The sequence below is a fragment of the Squalius cephalus genome (assembly GCF_949319135.1).
Source record: "Squalius cephalus genome assembly, chromosome: 17".
Classification (NCBI taxonomy): domain Eukaryota; kingdom Metazoa; phylum Chordata; class Actinopteri; order Cypriniformes; family Leuciscidae; genus Squalius; species Squalius cephalus.
Window position 1 is genome coordinate 36,741,284 of NC_137138.1, and position 22,621 is coordinate 36,763,904.

General features: G+C 42.3%; 1 protein-coding gene across 1 annotated transcript in view; it reads right to left on the bottom strand.

The window, feature by feature from the left end:
• Positions 1 to 446: 446 nt before the first annotated feature.
• slc22a5 (solute carrier family 22 member 5) overlaps positions 447 to 22,621 on the bottom strand; it is a 27,865-nt gene continuing 5,690 nt past the window's right edge. Inside the window, exons 3-11 of the mRNA XM_079848012.1 lie at positions 12,495 to 12,598; positions 12,077 to 12,231; positions 11,815 to 11,986; positions 6,691 to 6,811; positions 6,513 to 6,610; positions 4,521 to 4,735; positions 3,112 to 3,294; positions 1,034 to 1,169; positions 447 to 952 (exon numbers count right to left, since the gene is read on the bottom strand). Coding sequence (XP_079704138.1) covers positions 871 to 952; positions 1,034 to 1,169; positions 3,112 to 3,294; positions 4,521 to 4,735; positions 6,513 to 6,610; positions 6,691 to 6,811; positions 11,815 to 11,986; positions 12,077 to 12,231; positions 12,495 to 12,598 — 1,266 coding nt within the window. The 3' untranslated portion in view covers positions 447 to 870. The remainder of the gene's footprint in view (positions 953 to 1,033; positions 1,170 to 3,111; positions 3,295 to 4,520; positions 4,736 to 6,512; positions 6,611 to 6,690; positions 6,812 to 11,814; positions 11,987 to 12,076; positions 12,232 to 12,494; positions 12,599 to 22,621) is intronic.

The window sequence follows — 22,621 nt, forward strand, 5'->3', positions numbered from 1 at the left end:
TGAAACTCAGGCTTCAGACTGCTCAAAATAGGGTTATAAGGCTTGTTTTGAACCTTCCCATGAGAACTCATCTTGATATTTCTCATTTTGAGACTATTGGGTGGTTAAAAGTAGAAGATCGAGTCTCTCAGATTCACCTGTGTATGGTACAGAGGGTTGTACGTGGGGCTGTCCCCAAATATTTGAATAATTATTTGAATAGAGTGAGAGATGTTCACAGCTACTCTACCAGAGGCAGCTCTGCTGATTTTGTACCTCCAAGAGTTAAGAGTAATTTAGGTAAGGAGTCCTTTTTGTTTGTAGCAACAAGCTTGTGGAACAGGTAGCCAGGTAACTTAAAAGTGATCAGAAGTTTAGTAGGTTTTAAGCAGGCACTGAAAAAATGGCTTAGATGCCAATTATAGTATGACAATATTTTACAGTTTTGTCTTGATGGTTTTTTATTTAATATTTATATGGATGTGATGATTGATTCTTGATTTATTGCCACTTGCTCTGTCCTATTGTGTTATCCTGACTTTGTTTTGTTTCTTTTAATGTATGATTCAAAGATGTATCGTATTTTAAACAAAATGGTCAAATAAATCAAATCAAATCAAATCAAATATGTACATCCACTACCTTTTCTGAGCTCGATCTTGATGTGATTTCATTATCAAAACAACCGTTATTCTCTTTTATTTTAAATACAAAGACAGAAATTCCAGTGCTAAGACCACTGAGAGAAAAAACAAAAACAAATACAGTGTTAATACAATACAAAATAAACTCATACAATGTAAAAATGAATATTTTAATCACATAAATAATGTGAAGCCATTGAGTTCCTTCGTGAAGACGAGGGCGACTGTAGGATCTTCTGAATCATTCTCACTCCTTGGTTTGCTTGTGTTGGTTCATGATGACTGTTCCTCTGCCGTCCTCCAAGCTGTGTTTATCTCTTCTCATGAAACTGATCACAAACAGCTCATATTTAATGAGGAGTGAAAGATGAGAAACGTGTGTATTGATGTGTGAGGGATGGAGGACGTACCTTCTGCATCTCTGCATCTGCTCCAGGGTCTCGGGCAGCACTTTCTGGAAGGTCTCGGGCAGGAACAGGTTAGACACGGAGGAGGCGATGGTCAGGCTTCCCATCAGGAGGTAGGGCAGATACTTGCTGAACGTGCCTTCATGAGCCGAGAGGAGAACTCAACGTCAGCACTACAGTCTGAAGCCCACTGAAGCTACTCTCTCTGTTCCTGACACCAGCTCGGGATTTACCCAGGGATATGAGGAAAATACTGATGTTCTTTCAGAAATATTTCAGGAGTGGGAAACGAACCCATTCAGACTTTGAGTCAAGTTTGATCACTTTTTATGAATCCTCCCGAGGCTTGTGTGCTTAAATGATGGAAACTTCACAAGAGTAGACGTGAAGCAATAGATCTAACAATAGTTTGAAGTACATTAGGAGGAATAATAAATTAGGAAGTATTTATTTTCCTATAATAAGTAAAATTGTAAATAATGAGATGGGAAGGAGGGAAAAACGAGGAAATATAGGAAAATGAAAGTTTGAGAAAGCTAATTGGGAAAAATACAAAATAATGAGTGAGAATGGAATGAAAATGATCAAGATTAACGAAGGGAAAGATATTGAAACGATAAATAAAGAACTAGTTTCAGTGATACAGAATGCTGCAAAAGAATGTCTTCCTAAAGGAAAGGAAAGACGGTGGAGATAATAGTTCATGGTGGAATGAGAAGCAATAAGAAAGAGAAGGAAAGCATTTTAAATTCTGAAGAAAACACATAATTGGGAACATATGATATATAAGAAAACTCAAGCAGAAGGTAAATAAAGAGAGTATTGGTGACAGGCGAGTCATTGAGAGCCATTTTGTGAAGAAATTGGTGAAAGTACTCCAGGAAGTGGGAAAGAATATGAATATCCAGTGTTAAGTATAGGAGAGGAAATGCAATAAGTGATAAGATAAATTCCAAAAACTATAGTATTAAATCATTTAGGCAGAGGTATTTGATTATTTTACTTTTGATCTCAGGAAACGTTAAACCGAACCCTGGCCCAGTCTCTGCCTCAACTTCTGAAGCACCTGCAGATTTTAAATCAAACTGGACTTGCTTTTATACATTTAAATGTTTGAGCTTAAAATGGATATGTTCCGCATCTGTGTCCTGAAGCTTGGCTGAACAAATCTGTTTTGGACAAGGATATCTGTATTAATGGCTATAATGACTGACAGACCCAAAAGGGGTGGGGGCGTAGCAATGTTTATAAAAAAAAGTAGGATTCATGTTAAAGTATTGCATTATTTTACATATTGTAATCCGTGAGTAAACTGATTTAGAGTTTTCTTGATGTTGTAAGTCTCTCAGCATAAGTCTCCGGCTGCTATAGGACGCATCTGCTGATAGTCCTGATCTCCCTTCTTTATTACTCCTTTCAAATTTACATTATAAAGAATTAGTAGTTCTTGGTGACTTAAACTGGAATTGGCTGCATTCAGCAACTGATGAATTATAAACCTATTGCGATCCATTAAATCTTTTTCAGATTGTTGACAGTCCCACTAGAGCGGATTCAAAATGCCCGGAAAAATCATCTCTAATAGATTTAATCTGAACAAACGTCCTGCAGAAGTGTTCGACTGCTTCCATATCTGCGAATGACATCAGTGACCATGTGTGGTCAGATTCCTAAACCCAAACCACGCATCATATAACCACAATGACACATTTCTCCGAACAAGGGTTCCTTCATGATTTGAACAATTTTGAGTGGGAAAAAATTGAATTCCTGATCTGGAAATAGCCTAAGAATTATTTTATGCACATTTTTCTGCTTTTGTCAATAAACATGCCTCCTTTAAAAGGTACAGAGTGAAGGGTCGCAATAATGCATGTTTACTCCTGTCTTACCCAGTGTGCTTCATGAGCTTAATCTGGCATGGGCAAAAGCCAGGAGAACAGATCTAAATTCAGACTGGCTTAATTTCAGGCAAATACGGTTGCAGTCAGAAAAGCTAAAGCTGAACATTTCTTTATACAAACATCGAGCAAGCTAAACAATTCATCAACTTTTGGAAAACTGATAGGAACATGACTCACCCAGGAATATGACGTATGGCGCGGTGATGCTGCCGATGCGAGCGGCTGAGGAGCACATGCCGAGTCCCAGGTTCCTCAGGACGGTGGGATAGAGCTCCGCTGTGTAGATGTACACCACCGTGAAGGACATGGTGAAGCCGAACTTCCCAGCCATCTCTAGAGCCAGAGCCAGAGAGTGAAGATCTGCGGAAGAGCTCGGTGTTACGCTGATCTTATAATGCCTTTTCACAAGATGTAAAATAAGTGTCTGATGTCCCCAGAGCGTGTGTGTGAAGTTTTAGCTCGTTTTTGTGTGTGTCCCTTTAAATGCAAATGAGCTGCTGCTCCCGGCACAGAGGGCGGAGCTTCAAGAGCTGGTGTGTGTGTGTGTGTATGCACTGAACATTTAAAAAAATTTAGCCTTTTATGTTCAATCCGGAGTCAGTCAATGATGGAGAGACTCAAGAAGAAGTGACAACATGTAGAAGCAACAGGACATTTCTGAATGGTTAGTTGGTGAATTTATGTAGCCGATGTGTAGTTATCTTCTAGTCATTGATTAGCATATTCTGTCATGATATTCTAAAAATCGTGTTCCGGGGGCGGGGTTTATGTAAATATTAGGGTTTGTGATGTCACTAACGCAGGAGGAAGCTCGTGTAGTCTCTACCAGCCGTTTGTTGAACAGACCCATTCAGACTCTATGTAAAGTTTGATCACTCTTTATGAATCCTCCCGAGGCTTGTGTGTTCCTATATAAGCTCTGGATCTGCAAAAACACGTGGATGTTTTCTTATGTCCAGTCAAGCTTTCCTGATAAATATGTGACTAATAGGATTAACCTCTTTTCCTTGAAATGTCCCAGTCCAGTTTTGCTTGCATAGAGCGTAAGCTAATCCTCGACCCGTAGTAAACTCACATGCATTCATAGGATTGAGTCAATAAACCGATTGCTAATGCTTTTTCTTCGAGGTGCACTAAACTTGCACTCAGTTCTTCAGATTCTCCTCCTCTACTCTTGCTTAGTGCTCTTTTACGGCTTTAAGGCCTTGTGATATTCCTCATTTGAGTATTACTCTTATAGTTTTCAACACTATCCCTCTCTGTAAGGTCAAGTTGCATGGACAAGAGTCTTACTTTTTTATACTGTATAGGATCTCTGCACACATCTAAATTTTAGGATAATTTCAAATCCTGAACCTTAAGTCTGGCTTTATTTGAGCTGTGTTGTGTTGTGAGTTTGATGTCAGCTGTGTTGTGTAGTGTTGTGTGTGTTGTGTGTGTTGTGTGTGTGTGTTGTGTTGTGAGCTCTTACTGTCGGGGATCATCTGGAGCAGGAGCAGGAATCCTCCTCCTATAATGAGGAAAGCGGAGAGCACGGGTCTGCTGTGTTGTGTGTGTGTGTGTGTGTGTGTGTTGTGAGCTCTTACTGTCGGGGATCATCTGGAGCAGGAGCAGGAATCCTCCTCCTATAATGAGGAAAGCGGAAAGCACGGGTCTGCGAGGACAGCTCTTCAGGAGGAACGTGGACACGATATACGCCGGCACCTCCGTCACCGCAGACAGGAAGCAGTTGAGGAACGGGTCGCCGCTGAGGTTAGCCGTGTTCAAGGACAAGCCGAAATATCCAATGTTGATGGCCATCCTATCAGACAAGGACAACAAAAATATGTTCTGAGAATGTTTACCATGTATGTTGTGTATGAATGTAAACCATTATTTCTGAAACGTCTTTTTTGGGTGAACGATCCCTTTAAGGAAACATCCCATTTAATCATTTTGTACACATTTTGGCCCGGTTCACAGCCGGGGCCCTATTTTAACAATCTGAAACGCAAGTATCAAGCGCGAAACGCAAGTAACTTTGTGGGCGGGTCTCGGGCGCTGTTACTGTTATACCGGCGGGATAAATGACTCTTGCGCCCGACACAAATCTAAAATGTGTTGGTCTGAAGTAGCTTCATCACTCATAGGTGTGGTTTGGGCGTAACGTGAAATAAACCAATCAGAGCGACATCTCACATTCCCTTTAAGAGCAGGCGCGCTTGTTCCATGGCGGATTGCTATTATAACGGCGGATTTGCCAGGAGCGGTTCACAGCCGAGGAGACCGGCGTTCTCGTCAGGGCCGTAAAACACAGAGATCTATCGTAATAATGTCTGCTTTGCAAAAATGAAAACTGCTACTTCTGTGTAGATGAGAGAATCAAAGTGTATGCGCATTGTGCACATTGATTATGGCCAAGCATGCGCCCTTAAAATAGCATATGAATAACATGCGCAAAGCGCCGCTGACTTTATACTAGGTTTTTTCGGTCAGTGGCGGAATTGTTTTCTAATCCTGCAAAATAGCACCAGGGAACGTTTGCGCCGGAACACGCCTCCTCTTTGCGCTGAACCGCCCCCGGGAGCGCAAGTTCATTTCCTAGTTAACCGACGTGCGTCTGTGGAGGGAAAAGTCCACTGTGTGCGGGTGCAAAATAGGAATGACACATGTGTCGGTATACAAAGTCAATTGCGCTGGGTGCAAGATAGGAACCCTGGTGTTAAGATGTGTTTTGGGCGATCGGATCACAAGTGGACGACACTAAATACAGGTGTAAACGGGGTCTAAAACATTTTGAGCTCGTCCACTATCCACCACTTACTCGGTTAGCTGAAACACATTCGACCGGATTGCTTTCGTAGTGTAAACACTTATGTGGTCGAATGTGTTCAAACAGCCACTCAAAGACACCCTCCGTCTACTGACCTAACGCTTACACATTATGGGAAGAACGGGATTGGTTTAAATAGGAAAAAAGGCTCAATGTTCTCTCAGCGTTCCTGATTTCTAACACACACTCACAGCGTTAGTCTTGAGGCTGTCAGAGCAGAAACTAAAGCTGATGCTCTCGTGTGTTTTTCCGTCGTCTCCTTTCGTAAGTTCTTTGTAAATTCCACAGGCTTATTTCGTCCATTAGATCTAAAGATCTGAAAACGCCCACACATTTACCCATAGACCCCATAGACCCTCCCCTTGAAGAAATCAGGACAGAAGAGGTTTAGAGTAGACAGATGAGATGGATCAAAATAAATTAATTTTTGAATGTGTCTCCCTCGTCTACTTGTGATCCGATCCACCAAAACACATCTTAATACCAGGTGTGAACAGGACCAGTGGAAACACTTTTGAATGTTCTCTGAACGCTCTGAAACAAGTAGTGACGTTTAAAATACATCTGAAATATACCATAAACAATGTATAAATAATGTTTTAGCGCTAACATTATTAAAGACCAGATAACTTTGAACAAAAGTTCTATAATGTTACTGGAAGAACATTTGTTCATAACTTTGAGAGAACGTTCCCTGTTCGCTGAGTAAATAATTCGAAATGACAGATGCAAGAAATAGAGAAGAATATGAAGCATAATCTCTCACCACAGCAGTAAACACATGAAGGTGGTCTTGCGGATCTCACTGGTCCTCAGAACGTCGAGCACGCTGTACTGGTGGCTCTGGGATCCCGCCTCTTTAACCTAGCGGTGGATGTAGAAACACAGATTTATCTTTGGTATCATCCCACTTATATTTCACGCCTCAAGAGCAGTGGTCAGACCTGGCTGAAGATGACCTCTGGCGCAGGGACCTTGTTCTTCCTCGCCGCCTCCCTCACGATGGCCTCCGACTCCAGCACTCGTCCCTGAGAGAGAAGCCACCGCGGAGACTCCGGGATCAGCCTGGGGAAACAGGGAAACCGGGACATGGAGAGCAAGAACTGGCCAATGATGAGTCTGAACCAATTCACACTAGACCTTCAGCAGTGGACGGGACGTGACACTTTTTTCAAAACAAAAAATCTCCATTTAGCAAATGATAATAATCCAAAATAAAGGAAACGAGATTGAAAGAACTAAACAAAACAGGGAGTGTATATTCACAGACTGAACGAGTGACTTGAACAACAGGTGAAGAGAACCGCTGGGAACTCGGAAACTGGTCACACAGGCAAACAGGAACAGGGAAAACACAACGAAACTCAACCAGAACAGATCATACATGCTACACAAGCCAACAGCTGTGGAGTTTCTTTTGCTTGCGTTCGGATAACTGTGGAATAACTGTGTGTCCGGTCTCCCTCATTCACATGAAGATAAAGGGAAGTCAATGGAACGAACAGTGTTTTGTCACCAGAGATGGTTGTAAAACGCTATATTTACTCCGTTACATTTACTCAAGTACATTTTTGGAAAATATGTACATTTAATGATGTTTTATTAACAAAGTTCGGGAGGAGCACGTTCAGATAATTAAACCTAATTAGACACGAGTGGAGCACACTTAATCAACGAGGTAAGAGGTGTATATCTACAGCAAACTTACCTCTGCTCGTTGACAGTTTAACAGCTTCCCTCCACCACCCCATCTTCTCACTTCTAGTCCTAAAAACTCTTACAACAACGGGGGGGGAGTACTCTGGGTTCGATCTATCTATCGATCGATCTATCTATCTTTCTATCTATATAGTAATGTTATTTTAATGTATTTTTTACTGTCAGATTATCTACACAATGAGATAGCATTTTAATTTTTTTTTTTTTTTTTTTTTTTTTTTTTAAGTACAGCAAGATTTGACACGCGTTGACATAATGGGAAGAAAACATTCCTGTTGTAATACATGCTTCATCACCACCACCATCATCATCTTGCTTGTTCTGACTCAGAACTAGTAACTTAGTAACTTGCTACTTGACTAGTCTTGTCATTGGATACTTTTTCACTCTTGCTCAAGTAATTATTAGGGGTTCAAGCGCTTATCCTTGTTAGAATTTCTGAGGATCATCATTCCTCACTAAAAGTGATCGGGCCGAGAAACCCGTAAGTCGCAGAGGCTTGAATCTTTGAGGACTGGTGGTACCCATCTCTTCTACAATGGCTCGCCCCGATCGTCCCGTCAGTACTTTCAGGTATTTTGGATTTTTTGAAAAACCTTTTGCGAACTAGTCCTAGGTTTTTCAATCAGAACCAAACCAGTGCAGCAAGATTCTCTGGACTCCGGCTGTCAATAATTATCGAAGTGGAAATTTCAACAAGTGTCGGCGACGGGAAGGCAAAACGTTCAAAGGGGCCATGGCCACTTTTACTAAAACGGCTATAACTCTTGAACGGAATGAGATGATTTCACTAAACTTGGTACAGCTATGTATGGCTTGGTCTGTGGTCGCGTGAAAAAGGATGCGGTGATTGGCCCCTTGGTGGCGCTATAATTTTTTTAAAAAAACATGAAAATGGCTATAGATACGCAACAGTCATTCTGATTGACTGGAAAACTGGCATGTGGTGTCTTTGTCCAAGGTGCCACAATTGTCTACGAGGATATTCGCGTATCTCGAAAAACACGGCTGATGAAGACATGTCAGACATGGGCCTGTTTGACTCACGGTCCTAGAGGCCTGTGACAAATTCGAAAGAAATCAGCGCCTTAACGTAAAGGATTGTATATCACATGATTTTTCAGACATATCCCTGACATTCATATCATATGGTAGAACTCCTCTGTCTGAGCCACTTTGCCTCTAGAGCCACCACTGTCCATCAAATCCTTCGCTAAATATTGGAGATGATTTCAAAAACCTACTTTTGCAAAAAATAGTAAACATCATGTAATATAAATCTCTGATGTCCTCAGAATGTGCCTGTGAAGTTTCAGCTCAAAATAACACACAGATTTTTTATTATAGCTTTTTATTTTATTCAATCACGCAAATGCGGCGCGCAATGTATCACGCAAAAATAAACTAGCATGTAACGTCGTGTTCTGTCGTCAATTAAGTATTGAAATAACCAAAAGGGAGATTAAAGCTGCGTCAAAACTCTATGTCGGGGCTTTTGTATTCCTTTGTAGGCTACATAAATGTTACACATTTTGGCGTAGCCCTACTCAATTTTCATTATTAATATTCTAACATTTTATCAATATTGCAAAGTCATCAAAACTGACTAAATATTTTGTGACCAAAAATGTGAAAAATAGGCCTACATCTAGCCTAAATGATCGTTCATGACATTCTTTTAAATAAATATTCACAAAATATATATCATAAAGTTGTGAGAAGTTTAAGCTTCAAGAAAAATGAAGTGAAAATGAATGAGTCTCTATGGCCCTCTATTGGATATATGTGGTCATTGCAATTTCTTTCTTTAATTATAATTTCTAAAGTTTTTCCACAAACCAGCAGATGTCAGTATTCTATCCCTAACACATAGAGCAATGTCCAAAAACTATTTAGATTTAATTAAGATCATCATTTAAGTGATTTTTTCTTTAAAATATTTTTTTTCATGAGCCAATGTATGGCCTAGTTATGTAATTGTGCAGTAAATAGTTAACAAACTTCAAAATTTCCACAAAAACACAGCATAAATGTATAGTTGAGAAGTAAATAAAAAAAATTATATATAGTTTTCCATATAAAAATGTATATTTCCTTATGTAATCGCTCTTTAAAAGTTTGGGGTCATTTTGACCCCAAACACCTTAAGTGTTATCCTTTTTTAACAGTGATTAAGGGTTAACTATAAGCAACCAAATTAGTCTAGATCTGTATTATTTCCTTTGTATAATGAGCTTAAATATTGCTGCGCAGTCGTGTGATTTAGGCTGCTTGATTAACATTATTACAATGTATTCCTATTTAACTCTGATACAGTATGTAGCCTATAGCCTATATATAAGGTCCTCGAATGTGTTGGAATATTTTACCAGCATCAGCCTTTTCACAGTTTGTATCACTCCACTTGTCTGTGTTTGCACAACTTGCATCATTAAGCCAGTAATGGTGACAAGTGACTGTCTTTATGAGTGAACAATTGAAATTTAATTGAACTGATTTAATAGTGCCAAAAACATTGATTAACTCAAGAAAGAAACAAGTTGCTGAAACCAATCTTTAATGCTAAAAAGTTTACATCTATGCAAAATAATCCTTGAAAGATTTCTCATTTAAGGCCATTCCTGTTTGGAATATGTGATTGTGTATTGTCAACAATAAGCAGAAACATTTAGCATTTCCATTTTGTTGTGTGGATCACTCATTTCAACATTTATCCTCATTCTCATGTTTAAGAATCTGTTATCTTGACAAATAATTTATGCTACTGCCCACCAGAGGCGGACAGAGTACACAGCTTCATTACTTGAGTAAAACTATCATTTACTTGTTCAGAAAATGTAAATAATCTGGCGAGGTGGGGCCACGGGGAAGACTCATGAATATTCATTAGGGAAGTCATCCCTGATTGGTCTTATGACCTCCCTAACCCCGCCCCTACACCTACCCGTCACTGGGGTTAAGACCAATCAGGGATGACTTCCCTAATGAATATTCATAAGTCTTCCCCTACCATCCAGGAAAAAAAAAATACTCCTGGGATGGATCTGCTGCGTCTTCATCCATTGTTTCATCCATGGTTTCGTCTCTTATCTAAATCTGACCATGGAGTTGACTTTGGTGGAAAGCTGAAGGTGATTGCTGATAGGCTGTCCCAATCAGTGGCGCCTGCACAATCCAATCACATTTGAGAGGGAAACAACAAATCGAGGGTTTCCGAGATGTTTCTTTTTTCCTTTTTTTTTTTAATAGAAATAACAGGTACTCACAGTTATGGATAGAAATGTAGTGGAGTAAAGAGTACAATATTTGCCTCTCAAATGTACTTGAGTAAAGTCATGAGTACTCCCCAAAAAAGATACTCGAGTAAAGTACAAATCCCTCAAAATTGTACTCAAGTACTGTACTCAAGTAAATGTACTCCGTTACTGTCCGGCTCTGCTGCCCACTGACATGCTTTTAAAGCTATTGTTATCAAAAAGTGTTGGCCTTCAAACACCTTAAAATGCACATATGTAGGTCTGAGAAATAAACATTTTCTCAGGGGAGCATGTCCCCGAACCCCCCTAACTACCTCACATTTGAATATGTCTGTGTGGTAATATGGCTACAGTGCCAGGACTGATTTTTTTAACCAGTCTGCCCCCCTGCATATAGGCCTAAAATATACATTATTCTCTGTATCGAATCATGTTATCTTGTTACCCAGCCCCTAATGTTTTGGGCTCAGCCCCTGGTGTTTTTAAAACCTAGAAACGCCCCTGCCCAGTAGCCAGTGCAGTCTGACATGTTTGAACCGGAGTCAGACACAGATGGAGAGATCAGGAATAGACTGCAACTGTGAGACTGTACATGGACGTTTCTGAATTGGTTGTGGATACATGTAATAGAATAGAATAGAATAGAATAGAATAGAATAGAATAGAACAGTTTCTGTGAACTGTAGAATAGTGTGTGAACTGTATTAGGATCATAACATATATATATCTGCTGCATGGAGATATAGCAGTTATGGTTTAGCTCGCGGTTATAATGCTCTGCTGCTTCTCACTTAGGACGGGCTCTAGTGCAGATCTTCACCAGTCGTGGGCCGGGTTTCACTACTCTTACACAGGAGAAGGGGGAAATCTGAAACAGCTTGTTCTGAGAGATTGATAATGATATATGGGGATTATTAAAAAAGTATCGGTTGGATTTTTACCATTATAGGCTGGTTGTTTACACACACTGTGGACACACATCTGTGTTCAAACACCTTATAAAAGTGAATTTTGCATAATAGGTCCCTTTTAAAACATTTATTTCCATTGGTGTTTTCCATCTGTGATCTGTTGGTGTTTGTGGAGACTCACCACCACAGCGGGACGTACACCACCGTCACCCCCGACAGAACCCTGAGCAGAATCCTCCAGTCGCGCACCGCGAACGCAATCCACGGCAGAACCATGTAACCGATGCAGTAATGCAGAAACGCTCCCAGTGTGGTGAACAGAACTCGCAAGGACTGACTCAAGACTTCGCTACCTGTGAACATATATGTGTAGGGTTTTACAACAACATGATCATATTCACTTCTGTTTCCTTCAATAACATCTGATCTTATCACATGCTTACCAAGGACAAATGCTGTGAGGTACAGGGATATCTGGAAAGTGCCAACAAAGAAGTAGAGCAGGCAGAAGAGCAGCCAGGAGTGAGAGAAGGACTGAGCGAACATCAGCAGAGCTTCAGCCGCCAGAGACGTGAAGAGAACCTTCTTTCTGCCGAACCTGAGACACGAGACAGCAGACGTCAACTCTACTGTACAGACGAGCAACGAGGACATCTTCAGGTTTGTGGGGGGAAGTAGCCGCTTGCAGGAAACTAAACCGGTAGTTGCATTGCTTTAAAGCTTACTAGATCTGTAAAGCACACAGCTCATACAGCTTTGGACAGATATTTTGCATAATTTTTCACAGCATTTGCCAATTTGATGCAAAATATCTGTTGATGACTGTCCGCTCTAACTGTGAAATGTGGACCGAAGCATTACCTGTCAGAAAGGTGGCCAGAAACCAGAGAGCCCAGCAAATAGCCCATGTATAAAGTAGAGGTTGCGAACGGGACTCTCCACTCGCTGTCACACACCAAATCCCACTGCGGGAGAAAACACAATAACATGGCAGCTTATCATCAAAGGTTCATTTGGACACGACACGTTGTTATTATCATTATATTATTGGTCCAACGTAAGACATATACAGCTATTGAGAAGAATGCGACAGACCATTTCAATGCAATGTTGAAGACTTGGGTTTACATACACACAAACAAATAATAATAATCATGGCACAGTTTGTTATTAAGGATTTGCATGTATTTAAACTCAAATTCCAAAAAATCTCCATACAACTCTGAAAACTCTTCTGTGTATTCAGTTAAAAACACGGTTTGAATATGGATAGTTGCTGAACAAGCAAAATTCAGTTTGTTAAAATGTACAATGAACAAATCAAACAAAAGTAATTGAAATAACTCAACACAACAAATGTTTCAAGTGGTTTCCGCAAATTTAAATGAAAATGCAACTTTTAATGACTTCTGCAGTTTCAAAATTATTGTGTGCTTGAGCTAGAACACACGAAATATCTGAACTGGAGAGTTTTTTGAATGTCATGTTTGACTCCAAGTTAGAAATAGGGCTAAGTCAAAAGAAAGGTTCAAAAAGTTAAGAGAAGATATCATCGCCCTTTACAAACAAGGAACAGGATACAAAAAGATAGTGAAGGCACTAAATGTTCCTCGAGACACCGTTGGAAGCATAGTTCGCAAGTTCAGAGTTAAAGGAACAGTGGAAGATCTGTGGCAGAAAAAGGAAGATATCAACGGCTGGAACCAGATTTCTGATAAACCCTCGAGTGTTCTGCAGAAGACCCACAGCAAGACTTGCTGGCCACAGGCTGTGAGGTTTCAGCTGCACAGTAAGCCTCGTACTGAACGCATGCCAGAACTCAAAGACTACACCACTACTGACCCAAACGCACAAGAAAAGAGCTCAAAATCATATAAATAAGCCACAGAAGTTTGGGGATTCTGTTCTGTGGAGCGATTAAACAGAACTGGAGCTGTTCGGCCCTGTGGATCAGCGGTGTGTCTGGAGGAAGAATAATGAAGCATCAGCTGTGAAGAACTCTGTCTACAGTTCAGCATGAGGAGCTCGTGATGCTCTCGGCTGATTAATATCCTCTGGCACTGGAAACCTGAAGCATGTGGAAGGAGAGATGGATTCATTGAAGTACTAGGAGATCCTAGGAGAGAACGTCATGCCGTCAGTGAGGAAGCTTCCAACAGGACAAGGTCAAGGTAGCATTTATTGTCTCCCTTAGGAGAAATTGGGGAGTTTTAGATTAGGGAAACTGCTGCAACATCAACACATTACACATGTAACACAACATTAACGAACATTCCAAATCCTAAAACCCTGCATCATAAAAACAGTACATATCATAACCAAACAATAATTCTATATTCCAATTCCATATATTAAAACAGACTCTATCGTTGCTTTATAAAACATTAACATTATATTACTGCTCACTCCAAATAATCATAATCTCCGTAGAAAATGTAAGCGCTGATGGACCCTTGTGCACACCCATGACAAGTGTGTGCCATTTAAGATCACTGTCAATGTGGACCCCCAAAATCACCATGAACCCCAGCAGAGCTCCTGTGCCCCACTGATCTGGGGTCTGTGATGACCTCTTCAGTTTTTTTGACATTGATCTGTAGATAATGGTCGTCACACCACCCACAAACGCTTCTATAGCAGCTTTGTAGTCGTCAATACTGCAGTCTCTTGTCAACAAGAGCAATAAAACCGTGTCATCCGAAAATGTCATAATACATTGGTTTGACTGCTGGCTAATGCTGTCATTTGTGTACAAAGTAAACAGAAGTGGCGAACTTACGCACCCTCGTACTATTTACTGCTGTCACAGTTCTGTTCTGTCTGAGTATTGTTTTCACTGATCACATGTCTTCCTTTGTTCTGTTTTCCCGCCACTTCTTGGTTTCCACGGTAACTGTCATTTAGTTCATCTGTCACACCTGTTTCCTCGTTAGTCTTGTCAGCTGTGTCTTGTTTCCCTGATCAGTTCTCCCATGTATATAAGCCCAGTGTTTTCAGTTTGTTAGTTGTCTGTCGTTGTTGCTACATGAGTGGTTGTTCTGTTCTTGTTCCCTGAGAAACCTGTCCATGTAATATCTTGTTTGTTTAAATAAACACTGCTGCAATTGAGATCCCGCTTTTGATCCTGCTTCAACCAGCCCGTGACAACTGCAACATCCGCCAACACTGAGTTAGATTTCACCTGTTGTGTCCTATTTGTTAAGAAGGAATAATACCAATTAATTATAAAAGGATTAACTCGTAAATCAATTAATTTCTCCAACAGTTTGTGTTGTTGAATGGAGTTAAACGCAGAACTAAAACCAGTAAAAAGCAGCCTAGCGTAAGCAGCTGGACTCTCCAGATGCTTTAAAACAAGGTGTGTTACAGTTTTAGCCCATTGCTTCCACACTAAAACTGAATGCTTAGACCAAAGCCTCAATACCTAAACTTCTTGTAGCATACCTTAAACACAGTGTAACCATGGCTTAAACACATTGTCAACTTTGCACTTTGTTTGCAATTCTGTAACACACTTATTGCGAAACACTACACACGTTTTCTTAAATTAGACACTTTGTTCAAAAACGAAATCACCTATTATCATTGGGAAAACACTCTGTTCAAAATGCAAAACTCATCTGGCAATCGTAGGCACTCACACACACACACACACACACCTGAAAACACTTGCTCAGAAAACAGAACACCAATCGGTCTGAATCTAGCTCTACAAATAGGAGCATTCCAACAGGAGAACAGGTATATCTTCAAGTTTCTACGCCAGACTGTACGTGTCACATGATTCTGTATCATATTACAGTATTACTGTACTATACAAAAATGGGTATTGCTGTGAAGAATATGTAAAGGAATACCATTGTGATGTTACAGTACTGTGTACAGTTTGAAAGTACAGTATGTGAAAAAAACCTAACCAATGACATCTTGTGGTGGCATTTTCTACAGACACAAAACAAGTATATGTTTTTCCCCCAATAGCAATTTATCCAGTAATTGTTTTTTTTTTTTTACTTTTGCTAAATTTGATGATTTGTGATTCTATTTTTCTTTATTTCTGTAAGAATGTTTGTTTTTTTGTAAAAACTCTTGTTTGATTACTGCAGAAATTCTACTTTTGAGTTTTACAGAAGACTGAGTCTGAGAAAATGACAATAAAAATAGAAACACAAAGACTGCAGTGTTTTATATAAAGCCCATCAGTGTGTTGCTGGTGAAATGAAAGAGTAATTCAAATGGTGCTTGTGAGTATGGTTTTGTTGCAAGAATTTAATTTTTAGAAAGGAGTGTTAAGTTTTGATTGCAGTGTTTCGTTTGGGATAGATGTGAGTTGTTAGTCTCCAAGTGCTTTGTCTGATTGGCTTGTGTGTAAAGTTTTGACATAATGAGCCAAATTCTGCAAAAGGTGTGTAAGCAATAGGCGAAAACTGTAATGTAGAAACCGCATTGTTAGTATCACGATTACTTTTATATGCAAATTGATACTGATCTAAGGATGGCTCCACTTCCTTACGCAGCTCTCCTATTATAATCTTCTCAAATGATTTCATAACATTCGATGTTAAAGGGATGGTTCGGAGTAAAATCAGCCTAGGGTCCTTTGCACCATGACCTGTATTTGAGAGTGTGTGTGTTTGAGAGCGTGTGTGTTTGAGAGCGTGTGTTTGAGAGCGTGTGTGTTTGAGAGCCTGTGTTTGAGAGCCTGTGTGTTTGAGAGCGTGTGTGTTTGAGAGCGTGTGTTTGACAGCGTGTGTGTTTGAGAGCGTGTGTTTGAGAGCCTGTGTTTGAGTGTGTGTGTGTTTGACAGCGTGTGTGTTTGAGAGCGTGTGTTTGAGAGTGTGTGTGTTTGAGAGTGTGTGTGTTTGAGAGCCTGTGTTTGAGAGTGTGTGTGTTTGAGAGCGTGTGTGTTTGAGAGCGTGTGTTTGAGAGCGTGTGTTTGAGAGCGTGTGTGTTTGAGAGCGTGTGTGTTTGAGAGCGTGTGTTTGACAGCGTGTGTGTTTGAGAGCGTGTGTTTGAGAGCCTGTGTTTGAGAGTGTGTGTGTTTGAGAGCCTGTGTTTGAGAGTGTGTGTGTTTGAGTGTGTGTGTGTTTGAGAGCGTGTGTGTTTGAGAGCGTGTGTGTTTGAGAGCGTGTGTTTGAGAGCGTGTGTGTTTGAGAGCGTGTGTGTTTGAGAGCGTGTGTTTGACAGCGTGTGTGTTTGAGAGCGTGTGTTTGAGAGCCTGTGTTTGAGAGTGTGTGTGTTTGAGAGCCTGTGTTTGAGTGTGTGTGTGTTTGAGAGCCTGTGTTTGAGAGCGTGTGTGTTTGAGTGTGTGTGTGTTTGAGAGCCTGTGTTTGAGAGTGTGTGTGTTTGAGAGGGTGTGTGTTTGAGAGCGTGTGTGTTTGAGAGGGTGTGTGTTTGAGAGCGTGTGTGTTTGAGAGTGTGTGTGTTTGAGAGCCTGTGTTTGAGAGTGTGTGTGTTTGAGAGGGTGTGTGTTTGAGAGCGTGTGTGTTTGAGAGTGTGTGTGTTTGAGAGCCTGTGTTTGAGAGTGTGTGTGTTTGAGAGGGTGTGTGTTTGAGAGCGTGTGTGTTTGAGAGGGTGTGTGTTTGAGAGCGTGTGTGTTTGAGAGCGTGTGTGTTTGAGAGCGTGTGTGTTTGAGAGCCTGTGTTTGAGAGTGTGTGTGTTTGAGAGGGTGTGTGTTTGAGAGCGTGTGTGTTTGAGAGCGTGTGTGTTTGAGAGCCTGTGTTTGAGAGTGTGTGTGTTTGAGAGGGTGTGTGTTTGAGAGCGTGTGTGTTTGAGAGGGTGTGTGTTTGAGAGCGTGTGTGTTTGAGAGTGTGTGTGTTTGAGAGCCTGTGTTTGAGAGTGTGTGTGTTTGAGAGGGTGTGTGTTTGAGAGCGTGTGTGTTTGAGAGGGTGTGTGTTTGAGAGCGTGTGTGTTTGAGAGCGTGTGTGTTTGAGAGCGTGTGTGTTTGAGAGCCTGTGTTTGAGAGTGTGTGTGTTTGAGAGGGTGTGTGTTTGAGAGCGTGTGTGTTTGAGAGTGTGTGTGTTTGAGAGCCTGTGTTTGAGAGTGTGTGTGTTTGAGAGGGTGTGTGTTTGAGAGCGTGTGTGTTTGAGAGGGTGTGTGTTTGAGAGCGTGTGTGTTTGAGAGCGTGTGTGTTTGAGAGCGTGTGTGTTTGAGAGCCTGTGTTTGAGAGTGTGTGTGTTTGAGAGTGTGTGTGTTTGAGAGGGTGTGTGTTTGACAGCGTGTGTGTTTGAGAGCGTGTGTGTTTGAGAGTCTGTGTTTGAGAGCCTGTGTTTGAGAGTGTGTGTGTTTGAGAGCCTGTGTTTGAGTGTGTGTGTGTTTGAGAGTGTGTGTGTTTGAGAGCCTGTGTTTGAGTGTGTGTGTGTTTGAGAGTGTGTGTGTTTGAGAGCGTGTGTGTTTGAGAGCGTGTGTTTGACAGCGTGTGTGTTTGAGAGCGTGTGTGTTTGAGAGCCTGTGTTTGAGAGTGTGTGTGTTTGAGAGCGTGTGTTTGAGAGCGTGTGTTTGAGAGCGTGTGTGTTTGAGAGGGTGTGTGTTTGAGAGCGTGTGTGTTTGAGAGTCTGTGTTTGAGAGCCTGTGTTTGAGAGTGTGTGTGTTTGAGAGCCTGTGTTTGAGTGTGTGTGTGTTTGAGAGTGTGTGTGTTTGAGAGCCTGTGTTTGAGTGTGTGTGTGTTTGAGAGCGTGTGTGTTTGAGAGCGTGTGTGTTTGAGAGCGTGTGTTTGACAGCGTGTGTGTTTGAGAGCGTGTGTTTGAGAGCGTGTGTGTTTGAGAGTGTGTGTGTTTGAGTGTGTGTGTGTGTGTGTTTGAGAGTGTGTGTGTTTGAGAGTGTGTGTGTTTGAGAGGGTGTGTGTTTGAGAGCGTGTGTGTTTGAGAGCCTGTGTTTGAGAGCGTGTGTGTTTGAGAGCGTGTGTTTGACAGCGTGTGTGTTTGAGTGTGTGTGTGTGTTTGAGAGCGTGTGTTTGAGAGCCTGTGTTTGAGAGCGTGTGTGTTTGAGAGCCTGTGTTTGAGAGCGTGTGTGTTTGAGAGCCTGTGTTTGAGAGCGTGTGTGTTTGAGAGCCTGTGTTTGAGAGCGTGTGTGTTTGAGAGCGTGTGTGTTTGAGAGCGTGTGTGTTTGAGAGCGTGTGTGTTTGAGAGCGTGTGTTTGACAGCGTGTGTGTTTGAGAGCGTGTGTTTGAGAGGGTGTGTGTTTGAGAGCGTGTGTGTTTGAGAGCGTGTGTGTTTGAGAGCCTGTGTTTGAGAGCGTGTGTGTTTGAGAGCGTGTGTTTGACAGCGTGTGTGTTTGAGAGCGTGTGTTTGAGAGGGTGTGTGTTTGAGAGCGTGTGTGTTTGAGAGCCTGTGTTTGAGAGTCTGTGTGTTTGAGAGCCTGTGTTTGAGAGCGTGTGTGTTTGAGAGCGTGTGTTTGACAGCGTGTGTGTTTGAGAGCCTGTGTTTGAGAGGGTGTGTGTTTGAGAGCGTGTGTGTTTGAGAGCCTGTGTTTGAGAGTCTGTGTGTTTGAGAGCCTGTGTTTGAGAGCCTGTGTTTGAGAGCCTGTGTTTGAGAGTCTGTGTGTTTGAGAGCCTGTGTTTGAGAGCGTGTGTGTTTGAGTGCGTGTGTTTGACAGCGTGTGTGTTTGAGAGCGTGTGTTTGACAGCGTGTGTGTTTGAGAGCGTGTGTTTGAGAGCCTGTGTTTGAGAGTCTGTGTGTTTGAGAGCCTGTGTTTGAGAGCGTGTGTGTTTGAGTGTGTGTGTGTTTGAGAGCCTGTGTTTGAGTGTGTGTGTGTTTGAGAGCCTGTGTTTGAGAGCGTGTGTGTTTGAGAGCCTGTGTTTGAGTGTGTGTGTGTTTGAGAGCCTGTGTTTGAGAGTGTGTGTGTTTGAGAGCCTGTGTTTGAGAGTGTGTGTGTTTGAGAGGGTGTGTGTTTGAGAGCGTGTGTGTTTGAGAGCCTGTGTGTTTGAGAGCGTGTGTGTTTGAGAGCGTGTGTGTTTGAGAGCCTGTGTGTTTGAGAGCCTGTGTTTGAGAGCCTGTGTTTGAGAGCGTGTGTGTTTGAGAGCCTGTGTGTTTGAGAGCCTGTGTTTGAGTGTGTGTGTGTTTGAGAGCCTGTGTTTGAGTGTGTGTGTGTTTGAGAGCCTGTGTGTTTGAGAGCCTGTGTTTGAGTGTGTGTGTGTTTGAGAGCCTGTGTTTGAGAGCGTGTGTGTTTGAGAGCCTGTGTTTGAGTGTGTGTGTGTTTGAGAGCCTGTGTTTGAGAGCGTGTGTGTTTGAGAGCCTGTGTTTGAGTGTGTGTGTGTTTGAGAGCCTGTGTTTGAGAGTGTGTGTGTTTGAGAGGGTGTGTGTTTGAGAGCGTGTGTGTTTGAGAGCCTGTGTGTTTGAGAGCGTGTGTGTTTGAGAGCGTGTGTGTTTGAGAGCCTGTGTGTTTGAGAGCCTGTGTTTGAGAGCCTGTGTTTGAGAGCGTGTGTGTTTGAGAGCCTGTGTTTGAGTGTGTGTGTGTTTGAGAGCCTGTGTTTGAGTGTGTGTGTGTTTGAGAGCCTGTGTGTTTGAGAGCCTGTGTTTGAGTGTGTGTGTGTTTGAGAGCCTGTGTTTGAGTGTGTGTGTGTTTGAGAGCCTGTGTGTTTGAGAGCCTGTGTTTGAGTGTGTGTGTGTTTGAGAGCCTGTGTTTGAGTGTGTGTGTGTTTGAGAGCCTGTGTGTTTGAGAGCGTGTGTGTTTGAGTGTGTGTGTGTGTGTTTGAGAGCCTGTGTTTGAGTGCCTGTGTTTGAGTGTGTGTGTGTTTGAGAGCCTGTGTGTTTGAGAGCCTGTGTTTGAGTGTGTGTGTGTTTGAGAGCCTGTGTTTGAGTGTGTGTGTGTTTGAGAGCCTGTGTGTTTGAGAGCGTGTGTGTTTGAGTGTGTGTGTGTTTGAGAGCCTGTGTTTGAGAGCCTGTGTTTGAGTGTGTGTGTGTTTGAGAGCCTGTGTGTTTGAGAGCCTGTGTTTGAGTGTGTGTGTGTTTGAGAGCCTGTGTTTGAGTGTGTGTGTGTTTGAGAGCCTGTGTGTTTGAGAGCGTGTGTGTTTGAGTGTGTGTGTGTTTGAGAGCCTGTGTTTGAGTGTGTGTGTGTTTGAGTGTGTGTGTGTGTTTGAGAGTGTGTGTGTTTGAGAGTGTGTGTGTTTGAGAGCCTGTGTGTTTGAGAGCGTGTGTGTTTGAGTGTGTGTGTGTTTGAGAGCCTGTGTTTGAGTGTGTGTGTGTTTGAGTGTGTGTGTGTGTTTGAGAGTGTGTGTGTTTGAGAGCGTGTGTGTTTGAGAACGTGTGTTTGAGAGCCTGTGTTTGAGAGTGTGTGTGTTTGAGAGCCTGTGTTTGAGAGCGTGTGTGTTTGAGAGCCTGTGTTTGAGAGCGTGTGTGTTTGAGAGCCTGTGTTTGAGTGTGTGTGTGTTTGAGAGCCTGTGTTTGAGAGTGTGTGTGTTTGAGAGGGTGTGTGTTTGAGAGCGTGTGTGTTTGAGAGGGTGTGTGTTTGAGAGCGTGTGTGTTTGAGAGTCTGTGTTTGAGAGCCTGTGTTTGAGAGTGTGTGTGTTTGAGAGCCTGTGTTTGAGTGTGTGTGTGTTTGAGAGTGTGTGTGTTTGAGAGCCTGTGTTTGAGTGTGTGTGTGTTTGAGAGTGTGTGTGTTTGAGAGTGTGTGTGTTTGAGAGGGTGTGTGTTTGAGAGCGTGTGTGTTTGAGAGCGTGTGTGTTTGAGAGCGTGTGTTTGAGAGCGTGTGTGTTTGAGAGTCTGTGTTTGAGAGCCTGTGTTTGAGAGTGTGTGTGTTTGAGAGCCTGTGTTTGAGTGTGTGTGTGTTTGAGAGTGTGTGTGTTTGAGAGCCTGTGTGTTTGAGAGCGTGTGTGTTTGAGTGTGTGTGTGTTTGAGAGCCTGTGTTTGAGTGTGTGTGTGTTTGAGTGTGTGTGTGTGTGTGTGTGTTTGAGAGTGTGTGTGTTTGAGAGCCTGTGTTTGAGAGCCTGTGTGTTTGAGAGCGTGTGTGTTTGAGTGTGTGTGTGTTTGAGAGCCTGTGTTTGAGTGTGTGTGTGTGTGTTTGAGTGTGTGTGTGTGTTTGAGAGTGTGTGTGTTTGAGAGCGTGTGTGTTTGAGAACGTGTGTTTGAGAGCCTGTGTTTGAGAGTGTGTGTGTTTGAGAGCCTGTGTTTGAGAGCGTGTGTGTTTGAGAGCCTGTGTTTGAGAGTGTGTGTGTTTGAGAGCCTGTGTTTGAGAGCGTGTGTGTTTGAGAGCCTGTGTTTGAGTGTGTGTGTGTTTGAGAGCCTGTGTTTGAGAGTGTGTGTGTTTGAGAGGGTGTGTGTTTGAGAGCCTGTGTTTGAGAGCCTGTGTGTTTGAGAGCGTGTGTGTTTGAGAGCCTGTGTTTGAGAGCGTGTGTGTTTGAGGGCCTGTGTTTGAGAGCCTGTGTTTGAGAGCCTGTGTTTGAGAGCCTGTGTGTTTGAGAGTGTGTGTGTTTGAGAGCCTGTGTTTGAGAGCGTGTGTGTTTGAGAGCCTGTGTTTGAGAGCCTGTGTTTGAGAGCCTGTGTTTGAGAGCCTGTGTTTGAGAGTGTGTGTGTGTGTGTTTGAGAGCGTGTGTGTTTGAGAGCTTGTGTGTTTGAGAGCGTGTGTGTTTGAGAGCCTGTGTTTGAGAGCTTGTGTGTTTGAGAGCGTGTGTGTTTGAGGGCCTGTGTTTGAGAGCCTGTGTTTGAGAGCGTGTGTGTTTGAGAGCCTGTGTTTGAGAGCCTGTGTTTGAGAGCCTGTGTTTGAGAGCCTGTGTGTTTGAGAGCCTGTATTTGAGAGTGTGTGTGTGTGTGTTTGAGAGCGTGTGTGTTTGAGAGCTTGTGTGTTTGAGAGCGTGTGTGTTTGAGAGCCTGTGTTTGAGAGCTTGTGTGTTTGAGAGCGTGTGTGTTTGAGAGCCTGTGTTTGAGAGCCTGTGTGTTTGAGAGCGTGTGTGTTTGAGAGCCTGTGTTTGAGAGCGTGTGTGTTTGAGGGCCTGTGTTTGAGAGCCTGTGTTTGAGAGCGTGTGTGTTTGAGAGCCTGTGTTTGAGAGCCTGTGT